The sequence below is a fragment of the Phoxinus phoxinus genome, assembly GCF_949152265.1.
Source record: "Phoxinus phoxinus genome assembly, chromosome: 14".
In the NCBI taxonomy this organism is placed as follows: domain Eukaryota; kingdom Metazoa; phylum Chordata; class Actinopteri; order Cypriniformes; family Leuciscidae; genus Phoxinus; species Phoxinus phoxinus.
In genome coordinates this window covers 35,459,900-35,476,636 of record NC_136889.1, presented here as the reverse complement: position 1 = coordinate 35,476,636, position 16,737 = coordinate 35,459,900, and the positions used below count along the sequence as shown (strand labels likewise).

The window sequence follows — 16,737 nt, the reverse complement described above, 5'->3', positions numbered from 1 at the left end:
ATTAAATTAGTTAGTATTGTTGCATAAACTTCACATTGCAGTCGAACTGTTGCTCGATGCTTCAGTGAATGTTCTCAGTCGCGGCATTGAACATTTTATCTTATTATGTAGGTAGCCAATGTGCCTGATGGTTTCACTTGATGCAACGTTCGTTTTTGTGATTAAAATACATGTAAAATATTAGGCTACCATAACATCTGTCATCCGGTGTGCGGAAATTTGTTTATGTAGCCGTGACAACGAGACACGTGCATGCGCGCCAAGAGCCTTGTTGCTCTGCGCGCTGATGCGCTCATCTGTTGACATTTCCGAATAATTTCCACACAAACAAACGTACATGTGTAAGTTAATTAGTATGAGAAAAATATATATTTATGCCTATCGGACGCGGGCCGGGCTCGGACAGAAAAATCCGCAAAACGCCTCAAACATAGGCTTCATGTTTTTACTCCAATCTCATTTCATAACGTCATATCGATGTAACGTCATATCGATGTAAACATTTGAAGTAACATATGATAATAACTATATTTTTCTCTAGTGTAGTGTTACTGAAGTGTTCCTTTTTAACGATGCCTGCTATAGGGATCTTCGCCGTGACGTCACGACGCGCTCTGGTTGGCAGAAGAACAGTAATGACCGCTTAAAGCGCAGCGCAAACACAGAAGAAAATGGTTGTATCGTGCTTTGTGATCGGCTGTGTTAACAGGTTCGATAAGAGTAATAACGCCAAGAGCTTCTACCGCGTACCTAAACAGCCTGAATCAAGAAAGAAAGCTTTGAATTTCTGCAATTAGGCGTCTATACCCAGCGGAAAACAATGGGAGCCAGCGGACCACGATCGCGTCTGCTACCTACATTTTGCGTTAAAAATTAAAACTAATTTTGTAAATAAATGTTACTACCCAGATAGCCACTGGACGCTGTAACGGAACAGGGCCGCAACCGCAAAACGATAGAGCCGGGTCTGGCCCGCATCCGCCTCACGGACTCGTTCCTGAGTCCAAACGCACATCGGGCCGAAGCCGTTTCTGGTCTGTTTTTAGGGGTTGTTGCGGATATGTGCCAGCGCCGATCCAGCACCGCCTGATCATCCCGTTACAGATGCGTAACGGGTGCGTGAAACGATTCCGCCTACCGGAGCTGTGCCGGATGTGTTACGATTCCGCTTAAATCACCACTGGATTGTCCTTTTGCCTTATTTTTTGTCAGTTAGGTTATCATAGTAACGTAACCTATGTCTGTGGAATGTCCAGAAAAAAACATTTTCACTACAAGGCTTTGGCTATAAATAAAAAGCTTGACTTGATAAAGGCTAGTTTCAGTTGGAGCAATGCGTAGTCGTTTTAATGATTAAAACGCATACTAAAACAACGTGAACAAAGTTAACAAACACAGACTTAATGACCACGAATTCATAGATTTAATTATAAAATGAACAAAGTCAACAATTAAAACAGAACACAGACACAGTCAACAACAAACAGAATTAATATATTAAAAAAAACGCACAGGCTATTAACACAACATGAAAAAAAAACATGCACTTCACTAAAGTTAGGTGGGTGCTGTCCCAGCAAACACATTTACGTTGTGGCAACGTCTCTGGCACGTTGCATTTCTGCTACGGCAACATTGCTGCCTACGTTAGCCTAATTATAATCAACACCTGCAAGTGTACACTTTGAAGAGTAAAAATGACAGAAGGTTTCGTTAATTCAACTTTATTAAAACTGCATATGGTAATCAAATTGCACTTCCAAAAGTCATACATTTGTGGGGGGGAAAAAGACAAAAACGAAATTAACGAATATACAAATTTATTTTAAGTATAATAAATAAAACATAAAAAGCAAAGGCAGATCAGAACATTTAATGAACAAAACCGGGTTGGTTCTGTGTGGCAGACAGTAGTCGAACCGGCCGATAAAGGACGGTACGTTAACCAGGGAAACATCCACAAATCCAGAGGAGCAAAGAAACGAATGAGACTAAGTCGGACAAATCGAATGAAAAACGAAAACAGTGCGAGCGAGGCTACATTGGTCACATTAAATTAAAGTTGTAGGTTGTGTTTGACAGCTGCGCAATACTCACGTATCTGCTCGATGATGAATGAGAACACAATGAGCCCAACAGGTGGTTGGAGTTTAAAAGGCTGATTTTAGCGCTTCAGGGCAGTGACGGTGATGAGTCCGAGTACAGATGTAGTCCAGTGGTTGTCCAGACACCCTCGGCACAACCTTAAGCAATGACCCTGAACGGTGGTTTAATGTCAACATTGTGACAACGCTGTAACAAACTTCACCACACAACGTAGTTAAAGCATCCTTTTGGCTATGTTGTTAAAACGTTGTTAGAAGGTTGGGTACGTTGTGCCAACGTTCTGTGTTTGCTGGGGTGGCAGCTGTTGCTGCTCCTGCTGCTGACGCGCCAGTCTCTCCTGGCGCCCTCCTCTCCTGTCCGCCGAAAGGGCAAACCACCTTATAGCATGCCTCCATATTTCAGCTTCTGTTGCAGTTGCTGTCTGCACCTGGAAAACAGCATTACTGATTAGGTTGAATGAGAAATTTGGATCAGTGCTAGGCCTACATGACGACAAAACAGGCAGACGTATATTGCATTTGCTCAAAATGAAGATAGGCCCATCCTTCTGATTCGGCCTACTTTAACGGTTTGTGCATTAGTTGATGGAGCTGTAATAAAATAATAGCCTAATAATCCTGCATTTATTAGCTTCTTAATTCATGTGAAGACATGTGTTTAGTTGCGTTTGTCTCGTAGCTCAGAATGAGGAAGTATACACAGACAGCGTCATTGCAGAAGGACAGCCTTATGGTCACATTGGTTCACGTGAGATGATTGACAGATTTAGAAACGAATCATATCGCGCTGATGTCATAGTTTACTCAAATCAAGAAGAGTAGAGTCATCGCTAGCTATGTTAGCTGTTTTTAGCTCTCTTGATCGCATATTTCAATAGTAAATGAATAGAAATTAACTGCATTATGAAATATTTTTCAAACATGTCATAATAATTCATTATTTCTCCAAATGTGCGCACCATTGGACTAATAGCCCTCGCGGATCGTGGATATTGTATGTAACGTTATACGAACACAAATAAACCTGAGATGAGATGAATTGCTGCTGTATGAGTGATGATTTCTATTCAAAATAACGAACGTTACAGATTAATTATTTTGCACTCCTGGCATAGCCTAAATTAAGAAATGAATGTCACTGCAAACCAGTTTAATTATAAACAGTGGTAAAATATCGAATCTGGAGTTTTAAACCTTGCTAATAAAGCTAATATTGTCCAGATTAAGTAAGAGTGTGATGTTTTAACTAGTAATGAAATAACGTTACGGCATAACTTAGCAGCTAAAGCTAATAAAGTGACGTCCGAGACCAAAACCGGGGACATAATCCCAAAATTTTGGAAAAAACGGGGACTTTTTTAGTTTGACTGTCAATCTGATTGAAATACGTAAGTTTTTATCTTCAAAAAACAGGGACATGTAGTTTTTTCTGTATTTTCCCGGAGGCAACCAAAAACGGGGACTGTCTGAAACCGGGGACGTCTGGACATCCTAAGCAAGATAACGTTACCTTTTAAAATTCAGCACTTTAGCGCAAATATATGCCATGATATTAAAAAGTTGATTTGGTTATCCTATAGCTAATTGGGTCTATTCTGTGCTACACTCGTAGGCTATTTGTATAGCGCAATAGCGCTAGCAGCTATAGCAGATGCGGATGCAGATTCACTGTGGTGCGCAAATAACAGCCTGTAACTGCTATCTACAAAGCAAACAGCATTTCACTTGCACGTTTAAGTAATAGACAGTCAATTAGAATAAACACATACAAATAGATGTACATAATAAACACATGATAGAATAAACACATAAAAACTTACGTGTGGTAGCCTAGCTGGTCAGATAAATCTGCGTTGACGGCTTGGTTTGATGATATTTTTTTCTTTTTTTTTGGCGCTTCTGGCTGAAGTCCGTAGTACGGATGTGGACCGTATCTGCAAGACGACAGTTAAGCGAGACCCAACGTTCACTTGGCGCTGTCGTAAAACGGACCTAAAACGTAGCTCAAACGGACCTGTGCTGTAACGGACCTCATAGCATCACAAAATGTTGCTGTATAGTTTTTAAACACTGATAATATTGTTCAGCTTAATGACAATGCATTTATCTCATGCTCTAGATAGAAAAATAATAATATGCAGACAGGTAACCAGTTGTTTTGAAAATGTTTATTCCACGGAGTTCTTCACACAGTTTGAGAAAAGTATTTCGGATGTGGTCCAGATCAGGTAGTCTCTGTCAAAACAGTGTTGGCTCAAATCCGTTTTGCAGATATGGGCCAGAGCAGTTTTAGCCCTTTTTTAAATGCAGTCGGCTCAGATATGTATCACAGATTCGGGCCACACCAGTGTAGCCTATGTGAAAACAGTATCGGCTCAGATTCATATTGCAGATCTGGACCAAATCAGTGTCAGACACAGCTAATGTCTTTCGGTTACCTATGGGAAAAGTGATCTGGGCCAGATCTGTAAAATGATATAAATACTGAACTGATGGCAGTTAGAATGTTTAAGCTGAAACCTCTATCCGGCACGGATCTGGTTCACAATCAGAAAACGTCTCTAAGCTAGAAACGGAGGCAAGGGGCTTAAAATGGATCCGGGCCAAATGTAATTGCTATCTGGGTAGTAGGTTCTATCTCATTGATGGGTTAATTAATCAATGAATAACTGTACAAAATACCGCGGAAGACGTGTCAAAGTGTTTGTTTACATAACTTTTTGTGCATGCTGTGACTGAGCAATGGAAGTATAATAACACTGACATACCCTTATAAATTAATGGCAAATTATTGTATTTTTATTCATACATTTTACGTATATGTTAACCAATGTTATATATCAGAGGTAAGATAATTTTGAATATAGCCCATGGATAAATTACACCTGTATTTACTCTAGTTGTAACATATTTACCAGTTATCCTTAGTTACAACAAGTAATATTCGTAAATATTACTTAATTTATAGGCATCTAAAGATTTGTACGCCTTCATCGACTCTCTGGTAAACATAGATGGCGTGTCGATGAGATACAGATAGATGTCGCCGAATGTCAAATCTGGCCATGTGTCCGGGCTTTTGCTCCAATTCTCACTCAGGTGATATTGATCAGGCAGAGAACATGAACCCTGGTTATATAAAAGCTTAACCTTATATCTCTTTTTTGGTTCTTCGGACAAATAATTAGCATATGCTGACAAAACACAGGTAGACTGCTGCGAGTCTGCGACATGTTTTGGTTCTTTCTGCCAACCAGTTCGCGACCACGCCCATATCGTGACGTCACATTTGACTCCGGCGAACATCCCTATAGCCTACTATTGTTATTATTTTATGCAGTTATTATTTTATGCAGTCCTGCACGTAGGCTATGCCTGGTGTTCATTTTTATATATATATATATGTATATATATATGTGTGTGTGTGTGTGTGTGTGTGTGTGTGTGTGTGTGTGTGTGTGTGTGTGTGTGTGTGTGTGTTTATATGTGTGTGTGTGTATTTTATAAATTTTAAAAAGCAATTTTAACCAGAACAAATCTAAAATGTATTCCCAAAATCGTGCAGCCCTAGTTTCTCTTGATATCAGCATGTTCACAGGTTTTAAAAAATTTTTTTTTAGGTATAGTCCTGCTGACTTCAACACGAGCAGAACATGGTAAAGTGAAAAATCAAACATCTGGGAAATTACAGGTATGTACTATGTTTCAGGAATGGCACAACGGTGTGTGACTGGTTAAGTCTCTGTCTTTAGTTCAGTGTGTTAAATAATGTGCTTTTTTGCCATTTGTTGTGTATCTTTGGATTATGTTGTGTTGTAAATAAATCCAAACAATCAAAAAGCCGTTCTTTTTAAAATCTCCTCATTCTTTGTTCACAGTTCCTCATAGGCCCTGAGAGCTCCTAATAGGGCCATTATGGGAGGCTCTTTGTCTTTTCTCAGGTGTTAAACACTCAATATTCATGGTGGTTAACGCCTACTCGCATAAAGCTTTCTTACACAAGTCATGTCATACAAATTTTAAATCAATATATTGTCTGTTCTGAATGAGTAGTCAAGGTGATTTTCACATAGTTTTGGAGCAAATATTCTAGGCTATGTGATACAATTTTCAAAAGTCTTGTGAATAAATAATCAGTTTGGGTTTCATAACCTCATTTCAGTGACTTTTTTTTTTGTCATTTTCACAAACCACGCATAAATGTTATCATCTCAAATCTACAAACTTTTACATACATGCTGCTGACATTATTGTAGCAGAGTTTGTGCTGAATGCAGTGTAATAAGATTTTAGCCATGAAAATGTCACAAGTAACAGAAATAAGCACAAATGTTAGAGCATGTCCGAACACCTCCAGGACCCAGAAAACACCTCAGACCCCAGAGGGTTAAGGTTGAGAGATTGTAGTAATTGACCAAGTGGATAGATGTACATACTAAAGAGTATAGGACCCAAGACTGACCCTTGTGGAACACCTGTATGAACAGAACCAACTTTGGACCTATAACCACCCATAAAAACAAATTGACTGCGGTCAGTGAAATAGGACTTGAACCAGTCAAGAACAGTCTCTGACAAGCCAAATACATGTTCGAGGCGATTGAGTAGTAGGGCATGGTCAATAGTGTCGAAGGCTGAACTGAGATCCAAGAGAATGAGAATGGACGTGGAGCCGGAGCCGGAGTCGGAGGCAATTAGTAAGTCATTAGCGACTTTCACCAACGCAGTCTCAGTGCCATGTAATTTTCGAAATCCTGATTGATGTGGCTCAAATAGTTTATTTTCGCTTAAGTGTTTGTTTAATTGAGCTGCAACCACACCCTCCAGGATTTTAGACAGAAACGATAGATTTGAGATTGGGCGATAATTTAACAGATTACTCGCATCAGAATTTTGCTTTTTTTTAAACGGGAGTAACCGCAGCAGTTTTAAGTGCTGCTGGCACCTCCCCAGTTGACAGAGAGTCATTTATTATAGCAAGGACTGAGGGACATAAAGGACCAAAGCAGGATTTAAACAGGCCACCAGGCACGGGATCAAGTATGCAAGTGGTAGCTTTCATACTAGAAACCTGGCTGCAGAGCATCTCAGGTTGTAGCAAAGTAAATTTGGATAAAGGAATGCCAGAGAACCTAGGAGTATTAACTGTAAGATCGGCAGACTGCAAGGAATGGATATTTGTGCGAATATTGTACATTTTCTCACTGAAAGATTTGAGAAACTCATTGCACAGCCAGTCAGATGAAGTCAGAAAACTGACACTATCTGCTTTAAGCAGACTATTAATTGTATGAAAGAGCTTCCTGGGATTGCTATGATTATTATCAATAATGTTTGAGAAATAGGCAGATCTTGCAGTTCCAATGGCTACTCTGTAGTTTGACAAGCAATCTATCCAGGGCTGGTGGAACACATTTAAACCAGAGTGACGCCATTTTCGCTCTAATTTCCGACACATAGCCTTCTGTATACGCAAGTCACCATTATACCAGGGGGCTGACTGTGCAAATGAAACATTACGTGTTTTTATGGGTGCAAAGATGTCCAAGTTGGCTGTAAGGACATTATTAAATACTGAAATTTTATCCTCAAGAGGAGCAGAAGACATGTCAACTAAAGAAGAGACAATCGAGTTTGCAAAGGTAGCATGATCAATTGATTGCCATTTACGGAAAGAAATAGTTCGTGAAGTCTTTCTACTAGAATGAAATGTCTCGATATTAAAAAGGATAGCTAGATGATCAGAAAGACCAGCATCCACAACTGAGAGATTAGAAAGAGATGAGTCATTTGCAATAATTAAATCTAGCGTGTGTCCTTTACAGTGAGTGGGGACATTTACAAACTGAGAAAAATTAAAGCAGTCCAAGAGTGATAGAAAATCCTTGGCCAAGAGACAGGCTTTCTGATCTACATGCAAGTTAAAATCACCCAGAATCAAAATTCTCTTAAATCTGACGGACAATATAGAACGAAGATCAGCAAACTCAGATAGAAAGTCCTTATTCAGTTTAGGAGGTCGATAGATAGTGACCATGGCAGAATGGAGAGCAGAGTGAGTATCAGACACATTTAAAACAAGACATTCAAAAGTTTTAAAAGGAGGAACGGACACAGGGTGAATCTTGTATTGCAGTTTGTAAAGAACTATAATACCACCACCTCTACCTGTAGTTCGTGAAACGTCAATGAGTCCGAAGCCCGCTGGAGTCAGCTGATTAAAAAGAAAACCATCGTCCTGTTTGTGCCATGTTTCCGTGATGAAAAACAAGTCCAGCTTCTTGTCCATGATAAAATCCGCCAGCAATAGAGCTTTGTTGTTTACAGAGCGCGCGTTTAGTAGCGCGGCTTTTAAAGGGCTTGTAGACGCCGCATCACAGAAATGCCGCTCATACGGCAGAGCAGAAAAGTTCGTAAGATCAACCCCGGAGGAAGACAGTCTTGTAATCCTTCGCCGGCAGTTCAAAACTGGGATGGAGGACGACGAGGAAGAGATGTAGCTTCGTCCTGTGCTCCGATGAATATACCGCTTGGGCCGCAGTAATCCAGCCCTGTCACAGTGGTCATAGCTGTCCCCCGACAGATAGTAATTCCGCTTCAGAGATAAGAGCTGACGAGAGGTGCACTGTAAGGCCATGTTCGTTAAAGCCTCGTCTGCACCAGCTCCCAATAAGCCAATCTGTGAGTCCACAGAGCCGTTAAAAAGCAACCAGGCCAACACCAAGAAAAACAATTTCCCGGCAACCATGAAGAAAGCACACCGCATCCCAACGGAGAGAGAGGAGCGGTAGCCAAAGCGCGCCAGCGTACCCTGCTCACCCGGAAGACCGTTCGATGGCTTAGAGGACGTGTCAAAAAAAAAAGTTTTTGGATTGGGCTGTTACCAATCCAGTGAAATCAGAATCAACCAAATCAATCTTACTAATTAGCTAAATACATTTACACTGCAATAATTGAAGAAATAATTTTATGAGATTAATACAGAAATGTTGGAAAAATTAAGCAATACTAATATGCTATATGAAACTAAACCTGCCAGTAGGTGGCAGAAAACCGTAATAAGTGAACCACATAATCATTCATTAAACCGATTCGTTCAAAAACATGGAATCATTTAAGACCGAGACATGCGACTCTGTACGTCGTTCACTGTTCTGCTCTGTCAGGAACTATTTCTGTGAGCAAAAACAGTCAAAACTGACAACGCTGTGTCTAGAAATGCTCCATTACATTTACATTTTATTCATTTAGCTGACGCTTTTATCCAAAGCGACTTACAAATGAGAACAATAGAAGTGCCGTGACCCGTCCCAGCTCAACCGGACGCAGAACACGGACAGCTTTATTCTGAATTGGGTCAAGAACACCAAGCAATGTTTACATATGAACACCATTACTGGATCAAGTAATGCTAACACTTTCTCTTCTATTCTAGAAGAAAACAACTTTACGTGTATTTAATATAATGAAGTCCATTATACTGTATGAATATAATGAACTTGCTGTTAAACTGTTAATCACATCACATAAAATCACATGAGCCGCTTTGGTTTTGCAGAAATAGAACTCAAATGTAGTTAAATAAAAACTAATATATTCATATATACTGGCCGATGTGCAGAATTCGGATATCAGAATCAGATATGTAAATTAGAAACTTGTTTCAGTGAACCCCTATTTGCAACATTATAAAAAGTCTTGTTTTTTTTATTGTTTTTACCAAGATTGTGTAAAATTAAGTATGGCTGAACGCTAGTGTACATTCAGATATATTTAACACTCATAATTCTACAGGTTTTTTCTTGTGGGCAAGCCAATCTATGAACCCATAAGAGTAAAGAATCATTCGAAAACCAGCTTATTTCTCCTGGTCAAAACGGTACGGTTTTATTCCATAGCGATCATCTTTACCCAGTGTATTTCTGTCAGGAGATCGTCATATATGATTGACAACTAGTATACAGTTTGGATTGGCGGTATGGTTCGGTTCTGGGCGTAGCCTAGCAGTGATAAGAGCAGCAATAACCCCCATCTAAACAGAACAGAACCAACATGAATGTATTGCAGATATCATTAATTCAAGATTTTAAGTACGACATAATTCGAGAATTTTGATTCAAGGGGATTTAGAATGCCAAATCCTGACTGACGAGTGGAGCTGGGGAGGGAGGAGGGTAATTCGTCCTGAGAAACGCGATCGCTGCTGATATACTGAAGGAGATTATACAGTGTATACACTCATGTGGATCAGCTGATGGAGCTCGACTAACGTGACCTGCCAGAACTGACGCTACGCTTGATGAGTGGCAAAGGCTGATTTTCAACTTCTCTCACTTCATTCCATACAAAATAATTCTCTGTAGTTTTTACCTTGTCATACTGGCAAACGATGACGTTCTCGGTGTCAAAGATCTCTGGGATATCTTGATCACTCACGTCATCTCCAGAGTTCAGCGGATCCTGAGAGAAGGCATGAGAAGAAAACGGTCATTTCTTCTCCTTTAAACTGGATCAAGATTGACAGAATCAGTGTGTGTGAAAATCTTCCTGCTCGTTCTCTTATAATGAGACCTGATTTCATTCATAGGCTTTTGATTCAAAAGCAATTTATGGATTTAACTGCATTTAAAGGTTTTCTTCAACTACTAATGTGTTGAGCAAGTTTTATTATTTCCACAATTATTTTGAATTATCAGAAATTTTTCAGGTTTTCCTGAAAATAGTACAACATTTTACAACATTAAAGTAACATCCGACTACAATCAACTTCCTAAAGGTCTAATATGTAAATCAAGAAGCAAAAATGCAATATCAACTATGATTTAAGACTGATGCCAGAAAAATGTCCCGCTTTTATCTTCCAGAAAATTACTGTAAAAAAAAAAAAAGTGTAACCAACATCTTGCCTATTGAGAAAGAAAAAAAGCTGTTATAACCCTTTAAATCTCTAAATGCTCACCATCTCTAAAAATGTTGATTCTTGTTTTGTTACAAACTCTGTCGCTTTGCCAATTGGCTAGTTGCACGTAGCCGCCATGTTGGATTTCCGAACAGCGAGTGTGCAGTTAGACACTTCCGGTCTCGCATTACGCCCGGTGCAGGGAGCCGGAGAAAGCAGAAAATGACCTCTTATAGTTGTTTATAGAATCAATTATATCACTTAAAATACTACCAAGATCCATATTACTATCACACGAGCCGATGGCAATTAAATGCACGGATGCAGAGTCAGATTAATGGAGGAAATACAACTGTTCACGGACAGAAGATTGTATTGGACTCATGCTGCAAACACAATGACAATTATGCTTACTGTAAATATAGTTACAACTACGATTAGAGATGTTAAATAAAATACCCCGTGAACATTCACACGTTTGCCCTGTGATAGGCTACAAGTTATCTCCATAAATACTATTTTCTCAATTCTGCACATATATTTTCACTTACTTACATCAATTTTATCATCACATATTTTACATTTACATTTTGAACTGTAGGTAACGTTACCACAAACAATTTAATCTCATTTTGTGTATATTTTACACATAGTAAAATACTGTATGCGCTGCTTATAAACACCAGACAGATGATGATTTATGAGACAGTGCTCTTTATTCATCTCACTTGCACAGAATAAATGCGGTAATAGAAAGAAACGCACAGGTGAAATACACTGAAGATGATATGCATTTAAAAATGTGGTCGGGTTGAAGTCATCCCTCCGGATCTTCTGCATCCACTCGGCCCGTACCGCAGCGTCAGCGGGGGATGCATGAAAGCGGACTTCTGTTGTTACGTGGCGAAACGGTACATAACGGCACACAACAATGAAGTGCTGAGGCTGTCGCCTCTCTTGAATCCTAAAAACACTCATTGTGAAAAATGATCTCTCTGGTAATGGAACTCGGTCGCTGTTGTCTCCCGCTCCCACCGTCTCCCGCTCTCGCCCTCGCCCTCGCCATCTCCCGCTCTCGCCGTCTCCCGCCGTCTCCCGCTCTCGCCCTTGCCGTCTCCCGCTCTCGCCCTTGCCGTCTCCCGCTCTCGCCCTCGCCGTCTCCCGCTCTCGCCGTCTCCCGCTCCCGCCGTCTCCCGCTCCCGCCGTCTCCCGCCGTCTCCCGCCCGCTCCCGCCGTCTCCCGCTCCCGCCGTCTCCCGCTCTCGCCCTTGCCATCTCCCGCTCTCGCCGTCTCCCGCTCCCGCCGTCTCCCGCTCCCGCCGTCTCCCGCCGTCTCCCGCCGTCTCCCGCCCGCTCCCGCCGTCTCCCGCCCGCTCCCGCCGTCTCCCGCTCTCGCCCTCGCCGTCTCCCGCTCCCGCCGTCTCCCGCTCCCGCCGTCTCCCGCCCCCGCCGTCTCCCGCCCCCACCCCCGCCGTCTCCCGCCACCGCCGTCTCCCGCCCCCACCCCCGCCGTCTCCCGCCACCGCCGTCTCCCGCTCCCGCCGTCTCCCGCCGTCTCCCGCTCCCGCCGTCTCCCGCCCCCGCCGTCTCCCGCTCCCGCCGTCTCCCGCCCCCGCCGTCTCCCGCCCCCGCCGTCTCCCGCTCCCGCCGTCTCCCGCCCCCGACCGTCTCCCGCCCCCGCCGTCTCCCGCACCCGCCGTCTCCCGCTCCTGCCGTCTCCCGCCGTCTCCCGCTCCCGCCGTCTCCCGCTCCCGCCGTCTCCCGCCCCCGCCGTCTCCCGCCCCCGCCGTCTCCCGCTCCCGCCGTCTCCCGCCCCCGCCGTCTCCCGCCCCCGCCGTCTCCCGCACCCGCCGTCTCCCGCTCCTGCCGTCTCCCGCCGTCTCCCGCCGTCTCCCGCTCTCGCCGTCTCCCGCTCCTGCCGTCTCCCGCCGTCTCCCGCCGTCTCCCGCTCTCGCCGTCTCCCGCTACCGCCGTCTCCCGCTCCCGCCGTCTCCCGCTCCCGCCGTCTCCCGCCCCCGCCGTCTCCCGCACCCGCCGTCTCCCGCTCCTGCCGTCTCCCGCCGTCTCCCGCTCTCGCTGTCAGATCACTGCAAGTTTTCACCAGAAGTACTGGCCCACACACTCAGGGTTCAAACCTCAATGGTCGCCATATTGTGTACGGAGCGATTTGTAGATTCTTCACCATTCGCAGTTTCTATATTTTTATAACCGGTGATTCCCCTGAGGTTTGTAGTTTTGCGTGGTCCATCCATGGTCAAGCTTTATCACTCGTTGTAACCGCTAACCTGTGCTCTTCACACACTATTGGACTCATGCTGCAAACACAATGACAATTATGCTTACTGTAAATATAGTTACAACTACGATTAGAGATGTTAAATAAAATACCCCGTGAACATTCACACGTTTGCCCTGTGATAGGCTACAAGTTATCTCCATAAATACTATTTTCTCAATTCTGCACATATATTTTCACTTACTTACATCAATTTTATCATCACATATTTTACATTTACATTTTGAACTGTAGGTAACGTTACCACAAACAATTTAATCTCATTTTGTGTATATTTTACACATAGTAAAATACTGTATGCGCTGCTTATAAACACCAGACAGATGATGATTTATGAGACAGTGCTCTTTATTCATCTCACTTGCACAGAATAAATGCGGTAATAGAAAGAAACGCACAGGTGAAATACACTGAAGATGATATGCATTTAAAAATGTGGTCGGGTTGAAGTCATCCCTCCGGATCTTCTGCATCCACTCGGCCCGTACCGCAGCGTCAGCGGGGGATGCATGAAAGCGGACTTCTGTTGTTACGTGGCGAAACGGTACATAACGGCACACAACAATGAAGTGCTGAGGCTGTCGCCTCTCTTGAATCCTAAAAACACTCATTGTGAAAAATGATCTCTCTGGTAATGGAACTCGGTCGCTGTTGTCTCCCGCTCCCACCGTCTCCCGCTCTCGCCCTCGCCCTCGCCATCTCCCGCTCTCGCCGTCTCCCGCCGTCTCCCGCTCTCGCCCTTGCCGTCTCCCGCTCTCGCCCTTGCCGTCTCCCGCTCTCGCCCTCGCCGTCTCCCGCTCTCGCCGTCTCCCGCTCCCGCCGTCTCCCGCTCCCGCCGTCTCCCGCCGTCTCCCGCCCGCTCCCGCCGTCTCCCGCTCCCGCCGTCTCCCGCTCTCGCCCTTGCCATCTCCCGCTCTCGCCGTCTCCCGCTCCCGCCGTCTCCCGCTCCCGCCGTCTCCCGCCGTCTCCCGCCGTCTCCCGCCGTCTCCCGCCCGCTCCCGCCGTCTCCCGCCCGCTCCCGCCGTCTCCCGCTCTCGCCCTCGCCGTCTCCCGCTCCCGCCGTCTCCCGCTCCCGCCGTCTCCCGCCCCCGCCGTCTCCCGCCCCCACCCCCGCCGTCTCCCGCCACCGCCGTCTCCCGCCCCCACCCCCGCCGTCTCCCGCCACCGCCGTCTCCCGCTCCCGCCGTCTCCCGCCGTCTCCCGCTCCCGCCGTCTCCCGCCCCCGCCGTCTCCCGCTCCCGCCGTCTCCCGCCCCCGCCGTCTCCCGCCCCCGCCGTCTCCCGCTCCCGCCGTCTCCCGCCCCCGACCGTCTCCCGCCCCCGCCGTCTCCCGCACCCGCCGTCTCCCGCTCCTGCCGTCTCCCGCCGTCTCCCGCTCCCGCCGTCTCCCGCTCCCGCCGTCTCCCGCCCCCGCCGTCTCCCGCCCCCGCCGTCTCCCGCTCCCGCCGTCTCCCGCCCCCGCCGTCTCCCGCCCCCGCCGTCTCCCGCACCCGCCGTCTCCCGCTCCTGCCGTCTCCCGCCGTCTCCCGCCGTCTCCCGCTCTCGCCGTCTCCCGCTCCTGCCGTCTCCCGCCGTCTCCCGCCGTCTCCCGCTCTCGCCGTCTCCCGCTACCGCCGTCTCCCGCTCCCGCCGTCTCCCGCTCCCGCCGTCTCCCGCCCCCGCCGTCTCCCGCACCCGCCGTCTCCCGCTCCTGCCGTCTCCCGCCGTCTCCCGCTCTCGCTGTCAGATCACTGCAAGTTTTCACCAGAAGTACTGGCCCACACACTCAGGGTTCAAACCTCAATGGTCGCCATATTGTGTACGGAGCGATTTGTAGATTCTTCACCATTCGCAGTTTCTATATTTTTATAACCGGTGATTCCCCTGAGGTTTGTAGTTTTGCGTGGTCCATCCATGGTCAAGCTTTATCACTCGTTGTAACCGCTAACCTGTGCTCTTCACACACTATACACACGCTACTTTTCTCCAAGTACAGATATGACACACACTGGCGTAAAGTATAACCACCCGACAGCTCTAAAATATGAACACTTATATCAGGCTTACCTTCGTGAATCAGAGCAGGACAAAAACACACTATAGAAGACGGATTTACGCTCACTTACTGTTTCAATTTGGTTAATTTTGAAAAAGTTATTTAGCGTAGCTTTAATAAGCATATTTCCTCGCACAAGCGTAGTATCGGCACTCGACAGACTCTTCAGCAATCCTCTGAAAACTCTGACAGTTAGAACGGCTCATTCTTTGGTTCAGTAACTGGTCTATAGTGTATCGTGTCTGTAAGAGTTCAACTCTCACCGACATCATGAGATTAGACCATGAACGATTAAAATTTCTCCACAATCTGTATGCTATGCTACAGTGCACATTATATATTCTATCAGAACACGCTGTCCAACTGTACATTCACATCATGTGTTAAACAACACAGCAGAAGTGCATGCCATTAGAAATTTTCAAAAGAATCAAATCAATCTAAAGATTTGAGTGAAATGATTTGTCCGTGAACTGGAACGACCCGCATACAGTTTATATTTCTGACAAAAGAAAAGCACAATAACGTAACAGAACCCTTTGTTGTTCTGTGTACTGCAAGTGCTTTCCTTACCTCTTCCTCTTCCAACTCCTCCTCCTCATTGCCATTGATCATTCCCAGAAACTCCTCCTCTCCAACGAGCCCCAGATCTTCATCATCATCATCTTCCTCCGTGTCCGAGCTGCTGTCAGCGACTCCATCCAGTTGTGTGATGAAGTCGAGCTGCGTCTCAAGCTGATGAAACAGCATCAGTATCACATTCTGTGTTTGAAACGACAATCTTTGAGCAGAAACATTTATGTGGTTTCATTAAAACTGCAAGGCTACATGAGGAAAGAGTTTTTATTCAAATGAAAGTTGTTACTGATCTCAAACACACGTGATTTCCTTTCTTCCACCCTCAGATCTCATTAACATATTTAAACTGAAGTGCCAAGTTCAGTTACAACCCATTTTACATTTTTAACGGATTAGGCAAACGCTTTTACCCAAAGCAATTCACATTTATTTCAAGGTCTACTTTTTCATGCATCGGTTCATGCATTAGGTGGGGGACAAAAACAACTCATGATCACTTTTAATGATATTGAAAAAAATCTTTTTTTTACCACAGAATTGAAATAATTAATATTCAATTGCTATATATATTTTAGTCTTTGCTTTTATAAAGGCAATTAAAAAAAATTGGTGCTACTAGATTAGAGAAAACAGTAAAAAAGGCTGCCGGTTTCCCTTATGCCATATAGGTAGGTAAACTTCAACACCCACAATGCACTGGGCATGATGCCATCCAAGGCATATTTTTTAGACTAACCGACTAATAAAATTGATCGACTAAGCCAATTCTGGTCAACTAGCGTTTCGTCGACTAAAAGTGGACAGCCCTATTTAGCTTATATATAT

General features: G+C 44.7%; 1 protein-coding gene across 2 annotated transcripts in view; it reads right to left on the bottom strand.

Moving 5' to 3' along the window:
- Positions 1-16,737, bottom strand: part of LOC307010115 (TFIIA-alpha and beta-like factor) — a 48,836-nt gene that overhangs the window by 9,914 nt on the left and 22,185 nt on the right. For both annotated transcript variants that reach the window (XM_079634514.1, XM_079634515.1), the window contains 2 exons: positions 15,907-16,068; positions 10,476-10,565 (listed from right to left, as the gene is read on the bottom strand). In XM_079634514.1, the coding sequence (XP_079490640.1) occupies positions 10,476-10,565; positions 15,907-16,068 (252 nt within the window). The remainder of the gene's footprint in view (positions 1-10,475; positions 10,566-15,906; positions 16,069-16,737) is intronic.